Genomic DNA, 14,632 nt, shown 5'->3' with positions numbered 1-14,632 from the left:
TGATGTCGTTGTCAGATAGTAGCCAAGTCTCAGTCAATAGAACGAAGTCGGGATTGTTGTCGGATAGCCAATCATTAATTAGTAGGGATTTGTTCCTCATAGATCTTATATTTAGGTAGGATCCTCTGAGGTTTGAGTAGCAAAGCAGGACATTGGGAGAGGGATAGGAAGCAGCCAAATTTTTTAACACTTGGTCTTTTTTAGTGTGGGGTCTGATGGGTCTGTAGGATGTTGAAAGAACTGGGATTGCATATGGGCCCGATTCGGGGTGGTCTTGGAGGGCCCTGTGTTGTACTATTGAGAGTTTGGACTTAAAGTTAGGTACTGAAGAGTAGTGGATGGGAATTGGTAAAAGGTAAGGCAGAGCGGTTGCCTTACTTCTGAAACCAGTTAGGTATGAAGCGAGGAGTAGCATGATTAGGCTGTGATGTAGCAGTGTCATGTTGAAGTTGTGCAGAGTGCGAGTAAGAGGATAAAAATTCTACAATAGCCGGAAAAAGCGAGTTACCTGCACTGCAGGAGTTCTTTTGGGGTCTTCACCAGAGTAGCTTTGCTCCAGGTCTGATCTGGGATGTTTGATCCAGCCGTGGAAGTCGCTTCTCTGCAGTCGCTTTACAAAGGCGCACACGCCTTTGCCGTGCGCCTTAGCCGGTGTGCCGAATGGCTGCGCGCCGTTGGCACTGCTGTGTTTTTTAGGTGCTCCCCGCTGGATCGGGGGAGGGGTGGAGCAGGTCTCGCACACCCTGCTGGAGCGGGGCTCTTTGCTTTCAGGGTCGGCCAGCTGGTTTCGGTGCGGGAAGGAGGCTTTCCGTTGCTGCTGCTGGGTTTTTAAAGGTGCTCCCCGCTGGATCGGGGAAGGGGCGGAGCAGGTCTCTCATGCCCTGCTGGAGCGGGGCTCTTTGCTTTCGGAGTCGGCCCGCTGGTTTCGGTGCGGGAGGAGGCTTCCTGTTGCCGCTGCTGGGTTTTTAAAGGTGCTCCCCGCTGGATCCGGGGGAGGGGCGGAGCAGGTCTCACATGCCCTGCTGGAGTGGGACACTTTGCTTTCAGCAGCATGATAGAAGGTTTGGTGTGAAACATACCCTTCATGAAACACACCATTAAAGGATGAACAGATAAGGATTTCCTATTAAAGACTGATGTGGGTACAAAGTTTTATCCCCGTCTCTTCACTGCCCTGCAGTGCAACATTTTTCATGCCTGTCTTCTCACTGTCCCTGCATTGTTCATCTCTTTCCCCTTATCATCCCCACAGCCTTAATTTCTTCCCCCACATTTCCCCACTCAAAGCAGAAAGATGATTTTATGCTATTTTTTTGGGCCTAAGACATTGCAAATAAACATTTTGGCCCTGATTCTATAAAGGGCACCTAAGTCCCACCTAACGCTGAGTGAGACTTAGGCGACCACTCCGAACTAAGTGGTTAATGAGTCATTTAAGGGTCTTAACGAGCGATAGTTAGCACATGGATGTCCAAAGGATGTGGACATCACTTTGGGCTAGATTCACTAAGGGCACGAATCGAATCCAATCCGTGAGGGATCTGATCCATATCCAGGGGGGATGATTCACAAATCGCCTTCATGCAAATTAGGGCGATCGGAAACACGCCCCCCCCAACCGACCACCTGAATCACTCTGTAGCGATCCTGACGCATATGTCAAAGAGCAGCAACTTTTACTTAGCCCAGCGAGCCCCTGGTTTTAACCTGCTTTAAACCCGCGGGTTAAAACCATGGGCTCCCAATGTGGGGGAAGGCCAGGGCAGCGCTTGGGGCATAGAGCAGGAGAGTCAGGGGCAGAGAGCCCTGCAAGAGATTTGGTGCAGAGCAGGGTGGCAGGAGAAAAAGGTAGAGAGTCGGGGCAAGGAGCAGGAGAGGAGATTCGGGGCAGAGAAGGGCAGCAGGAGAAAAGTCGAGGCAGAGAGGGCAGGAGAGTCGGGGCATAGAACTGGAAAGTTGGGGTAGACAGCAGACAGAGAGCAGAAGATGGCAGTCAGAAAGCAGTGAACGACTGGTTCCCAGCAGTCGCTTGTTTGTGATTGGCCAGCCCAGTCGGTGTTGCAGGGTTTTTGTTAGTGAATCGCTGCCTGCCATCATTTTAATGCCGTTCCCTCTCATTTGCATGTGCGGATTGGAGAATGATCGGGACAGAGGTTAGTGAATCGGGTCGCAAAGGGGTCACAAACTGATCAGTACGCTTAGTGAACAGGGCAGGATTAACCAATAGGCCAAGTAGGCATGTGCCTAGGGCCCGACATGGTCAGGGGGGCCCAATGAAGGAAGGCATCAACATTGTTTTTTCCAAACAGCGATGGGCCCCTCCAGCATCAATCGGCAATGCAGGCCCCCCCGACCGGCAATGCGGGTCCCACCCCGATTGGCAATGCGGCCTCCTCATCGACGGAAAGTAAGACAAGCAAGAACGCAGGTAAGAAAGGCAACAGGAACTGTAATTGTGCAAGCGGTGCTGCTTGCCCAAAGCTCCGCCTGGGTGCATGGTGGGGTGGGGCGTGGCAGGGGGGCCCAGTGTACTTATGTGCCTAGGGGCCCTCAACGAATTAATCCTGCCCTGTTAGTGAATCTAGCCCTTTGTAGGCACCTCCACAATTTCATGGACGCCCATTGGGAAAACTCACACCTATCGGAATAGGCATGGGTGTGGTTTCAATAGGGGATTCCTTTGATTCATTTACATAATGCTGAGCAAACTAGGGTGACCATTTCATGCCTACATTGTAGGCAAATGAAAACCAGGTCTACTTTTCAGCATAGTTTGGGCTTCAGATAGACCTGAGTTCTATGGATGAAACTTAGGCACAGTTTGGATGTCCTTAATGAGATCGACTAAATAGCTCTCTGAGTTTTTATTTTTGCTTTATTAAGCTCAAAATACATTTAATAAGGCACCACATAAACAGAGTACATCAAAACAGATATATTGCATGCAAAACCTTCTACTTTTGTGGGCAAACAGCAATGCTATTTGCTAATTAGAGGAAAAGATCCATTAACTAAAGCACAGCACATGAAAAATAAAGCTTTAGGTTTCTTACTAAAAAGCTACCCTTTTATTCAGACTAAACAGTTCTCCAATCAGCTCATTACTGAAAGCAAGGAAAGCACATGAAAAATATATAGATTGCATATATAACTTCATTTACAAAAGCTTAAAAACAGAAAACCCCCCAGATATAGATCTTAGCATAGCATCTACTTCATTGCAAATGGAGGTTTGCAGCTACACAATGCTGACCTCATTGTGAGATAATCAAGGTGCACCTGCAAGGTAGAATGCCACAATTAAAATATGTGCTGGGATTTGAACCTATGACCTCTGCAAGATGGGAACAGGGTTTTTACCAATTGAGCCACAGCAGCTTCCACTAATGTCATTCTTCTTCACATCTGATAGGTTAGGGATCTGCTAAGCTATGATCTTGTCAGATATTTTCACCTTCACATGGCTAGGATCACTAAGCTCTCATCGTAGGAACCCCCTTGACTGAAAGTGTTCATAGGGAAAGTTTAAGGGTTCATAAGAACATAAGAATAGCCTTACTGGGTCAGACCAATGGTCCATCAAGCCCAGTGACCCGTTCTCACGGTGGCCAATCCAGGTCACTAGTACCTGGCCAAAACCCAAGGTGTAGCAATATTCCATGCTACCGATACAGGGCAAGAAATCCACAAAAGGCAGAGATAGTCAAAAGGTTCAGAGAGTGATCGCTCAAGGAAAAATACCTGAAAAAAACACAACGCAAAATAGTGCGTGAACTTAAATAATGTGACGGTTGTAAAGGTGCCCTCAGTGTGAAGGAACAGCAAAGGGAGACAATACTCCAACGCTTCACAGATTCAGGTAGAGGTAATATACCTCTACCCGCACACCATCACTGGGCACCTAGTGTGTGCAATAATCAACAGTGAAATAATCACAAATCAAAAGGTGAATAACAGGTATAGCCACTGAGCGACCACTCACTGAACCCCCCCAGCCAACTCCCCAACAAAAGTCAAACAAGCATCGGACTTAGCTGAGTGATGTAAAAAAGTCATCCAAAGGGCAAAAAAACGCCACAGAATACCAGGTCCAACCAGCCTGGTTTCGGGAATATAATCCCTTCTTCAGGAACCCATGATCACAAAGTCACTGTGGGAGTCCGATACAGGGCAAGCAGTGGCTTCCCCCGTGTCTTTCTCAATAACAGACTATGGACTTTTCCTCCAGGAACTTTTCCAAATCTTTCTTAAAACCAGCTACGCTATTCACTCTTACCACATCCTCTGGCAACGTGTTCCAGAGCTTAACTATTCTCTGAGTGAAAAAAAATTTCCTCCTATTAGTTTTAAAAGTATTTCCCTGCAACTTCATTGAGTGTCCCCTAGTCTGGATGATACAGGAAAAGTTTAGTAAAAATAGTATGAATATTAAAAATATATGAAAATATAAATAAATATACTACAAAACAAAGTAACAATTCATATATTCAGCAATATATTGGTTCATATGATTCAAAGAAATAGTTTGCTTGAAATAAAAGTCACTATATTCAGAAACATAGTAATTCATATGATTTAAGAAACTAATTTTTGAAGATCAGTTGTGATCAGGCGAACATGTCGTCCAGACCCAAAACAGCCCATGTTTCGGCTAAGTTATGCCTTCATCAGGGCTCCTTGAAAAAAATGGAAAATTAATTTAAAAATGGAGTGGTACAATGAGTTATGAACAGTATGAGTATGAGAGGAAACGAGAACAACGATCCAAAGGTGTAAATAAAATTGATCATGAATGCGTAGGGACCTTAATAAAAATTCTTAGGAATGAACCTAAATTATTCCCTAAAAAACCTTAAAGATGTGTGAATGAAAGATAGGTATAAATAGGATGTGAATGAAGACAATAACTTATAAGTACTAATGGAAAATAGTGTGAACATGTGAGCAAGATAGGGGAGTCCAAATCTGAATGCTGAATTAAAAAAATACTTGAAGAGAGCAAGTGGGCTAAAAAAGAAAAGCCAAATAATGTGGACCATAGGTCGGTCTTGTTGTTCTTGCTCCTTCTTTCCTTTATATTTAATTAATTGCAGCTTCACCCCCTCACCCTGACCAGGGGAAGGGGGTTTGGTCTCCGAAAGTTAGTATAAAAATTATTAAAATTAGTCCAATAAAAAGATTACTTTATTTCCATTTTCTGTTTATAAACATTTATCAATACAGTTACAATACTACTTTATTCTAAAGCAACAAAAAAATTACTTTTTCTACCTTTTGTTATCTTTGGTTTCTGTTTTCATTATCTTCACTCTCTTCTTTCCATCCAGCGTCTGCTCGCCCTCTCCTTCCAACCACAGTCTTCCGTCTCTCTCCCTTCCATATGGCATCCTCCCTCTTTCCATGCCACATCCATAAACTCTCTACCCTCTCCCCCTTTCATCCAGCCTGTGCTCCTTGTTTCTTTTATACATAATTCATTGTAGCTTCACCCCCTCACCATTTTTTCTCTCCTCTCTCTGTCTCCACCCCCTTCCCCATGCTCCGGCATCTCTCTCATCTCTTCTTTTCCTTCCTTTCCTTGCTCCCAGCATCCATCTCCTTTCCATCCTTTAGCATCTCTGTCTCTGTCTCTTTCCCTTCCCTCACCCTGCCATCTCTGTATTCCTTCCCTTCCCTCACCATCTCTATATTCCTTCCCTTTCCTCCCTCCTCTGGCAGCCATCCATCCCTTCTTTGGCATCCATTTATCCTTTCTCTGGCATCCCTTCCTCCCTCCTTGCTCTGGATTCCCTTCCTCCCTGCTCTGGCATCCATCTATCCTTCCCTCCCTCCCTCTCCCAAAGAACCAGACATTTCACCTGTCAAGTTGAACCAATCTGCTATAGAAAAGTATCTTTGTGACCAAAAGTGTACTTGGGTCTTCAACCTTCTTCACTTCTCACATATGAGAGGAGCATAGTAGCACAAGATTGGTATAGAGTGGCAGATCCTGAATGCCATGCTGGTAGAGACTGATCATCAGAGACTAACACACAAAGCATTAACCATCTTTCTGGCAGAGATGGCAGCTACTATGAATGCCAGACCCTTAGTACCAGTGTCATGTGATCTAGAGTCACCAGAGTCACACAGAAAACCAACACCAATGCTACTCCAGCTGGAGCCTTTAAGGGTGGCAACATTTACAAATACCAGTGGAAGCAAGTACAATATCTCGCTGATATTTTCTGAAAACATTGGAAAAGGGAATGCCTTCCTAGTATTCAACCACAGAATAAGTGGAAAGACAACTGGCTGAACTTACAAGGAGATCTTATACTGCTGAAGGATAGCCCAAGCGCAGCGTAATAGCTGGCCTCTAGGCTTCATCAGCATAACCCTTCCCAGTGAGGATGGGAAAGTTCATAAACTGTAGATTAAGACTGTAAATCAAGGAACAGTAAAAACTTTCATCTGACCAGTCACAGAAGTGATCTTCCTTCATAATGAGGGAATCTGAGATGAGGATGTCATAGACTGTTGTCCATCCAAGAGACTTAAACATGCTCTCTTTTTCTCTCTTTTATGTTGTTTGTTTGTCTGTGTTGTCGGTCTCTCATTACAGCTCCTGCAAGACTGCCAGAGAGAGCTCTGCTACGTATCAGAAATGACAAGCCAAGCCAGAAGTCATCAAATCAACCTTCAATGAATTATGGACTTTGACAAGACTGTGGGGTATTAAGTTTAAATAATAATAGTGGTATCTACTGATACCAGGTGGGGATTGTTATGCCATTTTATGTGATCATTTTCTCACTTCTTGTATAAATCAAGTATATCAGTGTTTATTCTAAGATGTGTAAACAAAGTATGCTCTGTGGTCTCAAATCCCCAGAAAGCTTTGCTTCTGCCAGAAAGCCAGGCTGCTACCAGAGAGCTTAAGCACGCCCTTCTTTAGCTTCTGGGAGAGAACAGTATCCATTTTGTAAGAACACATGGCTGCATGAAAACCTGGGTCTAGCATTGTTCTCTCACCAGGTTTTTACCCTTTATTTCCGTTAGCCTAATACAGCTTAGGTTCAATATCTACGTCTAGAGCACAATGTTATTTCCCACAATGTATTTCCCACAAAACTACAGTCTGGATGATAACACTAATGTTACAGAAGTAGGGGTTAACTGAAGGAGATCCTCAGAGAAATGCCAATCTAATTCAGTGAGTTTCAGTGTCAATCTAATTCAGAGGTTTCAGTGAAGATCTATGGTAAAGACTTCTCATCAGTAAAGCTGTTACCATAACAGTGAAAATCTGGTCACAGCATAGGTATTATGTTATAGGTTTTATGAAGGGCTAAAAGAATCCAAGCTTTTCAGTTTGTGAGACTTACTTGTTTGTGAGAGTTACTTGTTGGCACCCGGGGCAGTGGTGCCCAGCATTACCACACCATGTACCTCTTGAAATGTTTGTTGACTCAAGCATTATCTTCCACCTGCTGCTCACGCCGGCCTCAAGCTCCCTTCTGACTCATGTCCTGGTCCTGCGACCAGGAAGTGACGTCAGAAAGGAGCCAAGGCCAGCATGAGCAGAAAAGTGAAAGATGCTACTCATACCAGCAAACATTTAAAGAGGTATATAGTGGAGGGAGAGAGAAGAGATGTCGGTGCCCAGGGCAATCCGTCCCCTGTCCTCCCTCACTACACCATTGGGAGTGAGGGTGGTAGTGAGGAAAACTAGAATTTTGAATGTACCTATTCATTCATATGTTTTGTATGTTATTTTATTTTCTAGTTTAACTTACTGATCTTTTGCAGGGAGGGGGTTGGGATAGAGATTTGGTAAAATAAAAATAGGAATAACATTGAATTGTTTTGGCACTCGTTTCTCATGGGGTTTATTTTAATTGCTCAATAAAAAATTGTTTAAACATTGTTAAAATGAGAATCTTTGTATTTACCATGTTAAGGTTTATTCTGTGACCTACCTGATAATCCCACATGATGCTGTCTGGTCCAGTACCACAGCCTGTGGGATCAGCACATTTTATGAACTGTTTGTATATACTATAACATCTTGTTTTTCCAGTTGTATTATAAAGCAGCCCTGTTGGATAAATAGAAAAAGTATTCAGAGAGGGACAGACAGCAGGAGTTCTGGTTACTGAAGATGGGCAACAAACATAATTTTGTAGATAGCTTTCAGGTGCATCATTTCCATTCTATGAGAGGGAGAATGTAGCGTTCAGATGCATCTTTTACATTATATGAGAGAGAGAATGTTTTTAATGACAAGCTCTCTGCATGCTAAAGTCATGAGAAATCTTTGCTAATAGGTGATTTTAACATGCCGGATATTGATTGGGGTGTCCCTATTGCGGGGTCTTCTAGAAGTAGGTTGATTCTGGATTCTATACAAAGAGAACAGTTGGTAATGTAACCCATACAGGATGGGGTCATACTGGACTTAGTGCTTACAAATGGAGAAAGTGTTTCTGATTTTACAGCGGGTGATCATCTGGCATCTAGAGATCACTGCATGGTACGGTTTAATATTAAGATGGGTATAGAGAGGGCTCATTCAAAAAGCAAAGGTTCTAGACTTTTAAAAAACTAACTTTGTTGGGATGGGGGTTTACATCAAGGAATTATTATCTGGATGGGACCATCTGGAAGGAGTGGAAATGTGGTGGGCAAAACTGAAAAGAGCAATTGTAAGGACAACAAACCTTTTTGTGAGGCAAGTAAGTAAAAGGAAAGAAGGCCGCTTTGATTCTCAAAAGTAGTAGCTGAGAAGGTAAGGAATAAGAGGTTAGCTTTCATAAACTACATAAGATCGCAGAAAGAGGAAGACAGGCAAAAATATCTGGAAAAGTTAAGAGAAGTTGGTTGTTTAGTCAGGAAAGCAAAGATGCAAATGGAACAAGAAATAGCTGGCACAGTAAAACGGGGAAACAAGACATTTTTTAGATATACACTTCCCCCTCCCCATTTGCAGTTTCGGCACTCGCGATTTCACATATTCGTGATTTTTTGGGCAGGGGAAAAACAAAACATAACCCATAGTTTAGCCTTCCCCCCAGCATCCTGGCCTTACCTGGTGGTCTAGCGGGCTTTCGGGGCAGGAGCGATCTTCCTATGCTCCTGCCCCGTGTAGATCACCAACAGGAAATGGCTGCCATGAGCTCCCGTTGTAGTCTCGAGAGACTACGGGAACTCACGGCAGTCATTTCCTATTAGTGATCTGCACGGGGAAGGAGCGTAGGAAGATCGCTCCTGCCCCGAAAGCCTGCTAGACCACCAGGTAAGGCCGGGAAGGCGGGAGGCAGGCAGGGGTGGGTCAGAGCCGGCCAAGAAGATATTCACGTTTTTTCTTAATTCGTGGTCCGGCTCTGCCCCTATCCCCCACGAATAACGAGGGAGAAGTGTATTAGTGATAGGAAGAAGTGCAAAAATGGCACTGTGAGACTCAAAGTGAAGGGGAGAATAAGTAGAAGCTGATAAAGAAAAGGCTGAATTGCTTAACAAATATTTCTGTTCTGTGTTCAAAGCTGAAGCGCTGGGAGTGGGACCACAGAAGACAAACATGAATAGGGATGGAGGAGTAATAGACCCTGATCAATTTTCAGAGTTGTGTTTGGGAGGAGCTAGCTAAAATAAAGGTAGATAAAGCAATGGGACCAGATGGTGTACATCCGAGGGTGCTGAAGGAATTTAGGGAAGTTCGGTAGCTCCGTTGATTGACCTTTTCAACGAGTCTCTAGAGTCGGGAGTAGTACCGGAGGACTGGAGAAGGGCAGATGGGGTCCCTCTCCACAAAAGTGGAAGTAAGGAAGAAGTAGGGAATTACAGGCTGGTAAGTCCGACTTCTGTGGTAAGCAAATTAATAGAATCACTTTTAAAACAGAGAATGGTCAAGTTTCTGCAATCCTATGGCTTACAGGGCTGGAGACAACATGGATTCACTAGAGGTAGGTCTTAGACAAATCTGATCAATTTCTTTGACTGGGTGACCAGAGAATTGGATAGAGGATGTGCACTAGATGTGGTGTATTTAGATTTTAGCAAAGCCTTTGACAGTGTTCCACGCAGACGTCTAATAAATAAACTGAGTGCCCTTGAAATGTGTCCCAAAGTGATGTGCTGGGTTAAGAACTGGTTGAGTGGAAGGCGACAGAGGATAGTGATCAATGGAGATCGCTCTGAGGAAAGGGATATTACCAGTCTTGGGCCTGTTCTTTTTAACATTTTTATAAACGATATTGCTGAAGGGTTGTCGGGTAAGATTTGTTTCTTTGCAGATGATACTAAAATCTGCAATAGAATAGACACGCCAGATGGTGTGAATAACATGAAAAAAAAACCTGGCGAAGCTTGAAGAATGGTCTGAAATTTGGCAGCTAAAAGTTAATGCTAAGAAATGCAAGGTCATGAATTTGGGCTGCAAAACCCCAAGGGAAAGGTACAATTTAGGGGGGTGAAGAACTTATGTGTACGATGGAAGAGCAAGACTTGGGTGTGATTGTATGTGATGATCTTAAGGCGGCCAAACAGGTTGAAAAGGTGATGGCGAAAGCTAGAAGGATGCTAGGTTGCATAGGGAGAGGTATGGCCAGTAGGAAAAAGGAGGTATTAATGCCCCTGTATAAGACATTGGTGATACCGCATGTAGAATATTGTGTACAATTCTGTAGGCCGCACTTTCAAAAAGATATAAAAAGGATGGCGTCAGTGAAGAGGAAGGCTATTAAAATGTTGTGTGGTCTTCGTTATGAGGCGTATGGGGACAGACTTAAAGATCTCAATATGTATACTTTGGAGGAAAGACGGGAGAGGGGAGATATGATAAGAGACCTTTAAATACCTATGTAATATAAATGTGCATGAGTTGAGTCTCATTCATTTGAAAGGAAACTCTGCAATGAGAGGGCATAGGATGAAGTTAAAAGGTGATAGGCTCAGGAGTAATCTAAGGAAATACATTTTTATAGAAAGGGTGGTAAATGCGTGGAAGTCTCCCAGAAGAGGTGATGGAGACAGAGACTGTATGTGAATTCAAGAGGGCCTGAAATAGGCACGTGGGATCTCTCAGTAAGAGAAAGAGATAATGGTTACTGCGAATGGGCAGACTAGATCGTCCATTTTGGCCTTTATCTGCCATCATGTTTCTATGTGTGTGTTTTGTAAGGTAATGACTTCCTTTTTTGCACATAAAGCACAGGTACTTACCGTGACAGGTGTTATCCAGGTACAGCAGGCAGACGTCATCCACGGAGCCCAAATGCAGACAGCCTCGCAAGCAGACTTGCTTGTAAAACTTTAAGGAAGTTCGCAACTGCCACACCGCGCATGCATGAGTGCCTTCCCGCCTGAGGGAGGGCACGTGTCTCTTCAGCATCTCCTCAGTTCAGATAGCTAGCTAAGAAGCCAACCAGGGGAGGTGGGTAGGTTGTGAGAATATCTGCCTGCTGTCTCTGGATAACACCTGTTATGGTAAGTAACTGTGCTTAATCCCAGGACAAGCATATTCTCACATGTGGATGACCTCCAAGCTAACCAGAATGGGATGGTGGGAGTGTTGGCAATTTAGAAGAATAAATTTTGTAAAACTGCCTGGCTGAAATGGCCATCCCTTCTGGAAAAAGAATCCAGATAACAATGAAAGGACCAAGTGGCAGCGTTGCAGATTCCCTCAATAGGAGTGGAGCTAAGGAAATTTACTAATGCTGCCACGGCTCTGACCTTGTGGGCTGTGACTCGACCCTGTAGATGCAATCCAGCCTGAGCATAGCAGAAAGATGCAAGCAGCCATCCAGTTGGAGATGGTGCGCTTGTAAACTGGATGTCCTAACTTGTTTGGATCGAAGGAGACAAAAAGTTGAGGAGCAGATCTGTGTGGCTTAGTACGTTGCAAGTAGAAAGTCAAGCACGCTTAAAGTCCAGAGTATGAAGAGCTGTTTCTACAGAATGAGAATGAGGCTTTGGAAAAAACACTGGAAGTACAATGGATTGGTTGAGATGAAATTCTGAAACCACTTTAGGTAAGAATTTAGGATGAGTATGGAGGACCACCTTCTCATGATGGAATACTGTGAAAAGTGGGTCCACTACTAAAGCTTGAAGCTTACTGAGCAGATGTGAGAGCAATGAGAAAAAACATTTTCCAAGTGAGATATTTCAGATGAGCCGAAGCAATTGGTTGAAATGGAGGCTTCATCAGTTGAGCAAGAACAACATTGAGATCCCAAACCAGTGGAGGCAGTTTGAGAGGTAGCTTGACATTGAAAAGTCCTTTCTTAATCTGGAAATCACAGGATGAGCAGAAAGGGGTTTCCCTTCTATAAGCTGATGGAAAGCAGCAATTGCACTGAGATGGACTCTAATGGATGTGGATTTGAGGCCTGATTGAGATAAATGCAACAGATAATCCAAAACTGAAGACAAGGAAGTAGATTGAGGCTCCTTGTGAAGAATGGTGCACAAAGCAGAACATGTAGTCCATTTCTGGTGGTAACATTGTCTATTGTTAAGCTTCCTGGAAGCCTCTAAAATGTCCTTGACAGATTGAGAAAACTGTAGAATAGCCGTTAGGTTGAGAGGTACCAAGCTGTCAGGTGTAGAGACTGCAGGTTGGGATGAAGTAGAGACCCCTGACTCTGTAAGCAGAGAGGGAAACACTGGTAGAAGTAGTGGTTTCCTGCTGCTGAGTTGAAGCAGAAAAGAGAACCACGGTTGTCTGGGCCACTGAGGCGCTATCAGAATAATGGTGGCATGTTCGTGTTTGAGTTTGACGAGTGTCTTGAGAATGAGAGGAAATTGAGGAAATGCATATAGAAACTGATTCATCCATTCCAGAACAAAAGCATCTGCCTCGAGGTGATAAGGAGAGTATATCCTAGAGCAGAATTGAGGCAGTCTTTTGTTGTGGGGAGACGCAAATAGATCTTTCTGAGGAGACCCCACTGAGAAAAAATGTGATGGAAAGGCGAAGAATTAAGTGTCCCTACATGAGGTTGCAGAAGACAACTCAATTTGTCCGCCAGACAGTTTTTCTCTCCTTGAATATAAAACCGCTTTTAGAAAGGCGTTGTGAAGGATTGCCCAATTCCACACCTTTTGAGCTTCTTGGGAGAGAGGGAGAGATCCCATGTCTTCCTGCTTGTTGATGCAATACATGGCAATTTGATTGTCGGCCCAAATGAGGACTACTTGATCTTGAAGATTGAGCATGGAGACCATCGAGATGAGTCCCCGAAAGGTAGGACAAGCAGAGCTCCTTCTGATGAGGGGGCGTTTCTGGAGAGATTGGAAAAGAGCATCCACCAGTGGAGAAACTGTCTCAACGAAGAAGTAACCGTAAAGTGCTGAGAGAATGGGTTGAAGGCATGCGCCCACTGAGATGCCAGGATCCACTAAGGGATTTTGAGGTGAAATATGGGAAAAGGAATCATGTGATCTAGGAGAATCATCGTGTGTCTCGGTGAAAGTAAAAAGAAGTATGATACTTGTGACAAAGTTGAATGAGAACATCCTGATACTGTAGAGGAGGGAATTCTCCAAGGTGCACAGTGTCAAGTACAGCTCCCTTGAACTGTAGGCTAAGAGTTTAGAAAGTTGATTTGGAATCCCAATTGCTGGAAAAACCAAATAATCGAGTCACTACAAGGACCCCCAGAGATGTTGAATTGTTGAAGAAACAATCGTCCAATTATGGAAATACGGGGAGACCAGGGCTGTGCAGAGCTGCTGACACTAGTACCAGGCAGCTGGTAAAACAACCGGGAAGATGATCTAGGACAAAAAAACAGTACTGTGTACTGAAAATGAAAATTTCCCACCTGAAATCCAGGTAGCATAACCAATCAGGTTGATCCAGAAGAGGATATAATGATGATATAGACAGCATTCAAAATTAATCTGTGTCAAGGATAGGTTGCAGATCCCCCAAAGATCTGGGACAAAGATCTGGGAAGAGTGAAAGGACACTCTGCTGCCATCAGAAGTGCAAAGAAAAACTTTCCCCAATGAGAGTGAGGTCCCATCCTTGGTAGAAAAAATGGAAACGACCCCCTATGGAAAAAAGAGATGAAAGAGGCAAAACAAATAAGGTTATACTCTCTGTTGAGTTGGTTAAAAAGACTGAGAAAGCTTAGTTGCAGCAGGAGTCTAAGTTTTACACTGCTGCCATTGCTGCTGTTGAAGCTGATGTTTCTTAAGAGGCGGCCTTGAACCAGGTACTGCCTTCTGAGGAAAACGCCTTTGAGAAGATGGAGAAGGTATATAACCCTTATCTGTGGAATGGTTCGGGTTTGATCTGATGATGGAAGCAGATGACTTCTCATGCTCGGACAAGCACTTTGTAATTGCCTCAATGGAGTCATCAAACAACTCATTGCCTTGGCATGGGATGTTGGCCAGTCGATCTTATAGATTTGGGTCCATATCCATAGGATGGAGCCAGGCGAGATGGTGCATCGCCATAGAAAAAGCAGTGGCCTGGAGGACGTCTCAAAAGCATCATATGCCGCCTTGGCCATATGTAAGTGAAGTTGTGCCAGAATGGAATGCATATGCTGGAACTCTATCAGGCGATGCTCTGTCAGGCGATGCTCTGGATAAAAGTAGGCATAGCATTAACCCAATATTTGAGATATGATGT

The 14,632-nt window shown here is 44.0% G+C and overlaps 1 protein-coding gene across 1 annotated transcript in view; it reads right to left on the bottom strand.

The window, feature by feature from the left end:
- Window positions 1-14,632, bottom strand: part of DPP7 (dipeptidyl peptidase 7) — a 349,192-nt gene that overhangs the window by 55,124 nt on the left and 279,436 nt on the right. Inside the window, exon 11 of the mRNA XM_033962277.1 lies at window positions 7,962-8,080. Coding sequence (XP_033818168.1) covers window positions 7,962-8,080 — 119 coding nt within the window. The remainder of the gene's footprint in view (window positions 1-7,961; window positions 8,081-14,632) is intronic.

Source organism: Geotrypetes seraphini, chromosome 10 (genome assembly GCF_902459505.1).
Source record: "Geotrypetes seraphini chromosome 10, aGeoSer1.1, whole genome shotgun sequence".
Lineage (NCBI taxonomy): Eukaryota > Metazoa > Chordata > Amphibia > Gymnophiona > Dermophiidae > Geotrypetes > Geotrypetes seraphini.
The sequence above is the reverse complement of the archived record's forward strand: the minus strand, read 5'-3'. Positions and strand labels throughout refer to the sequence as shown.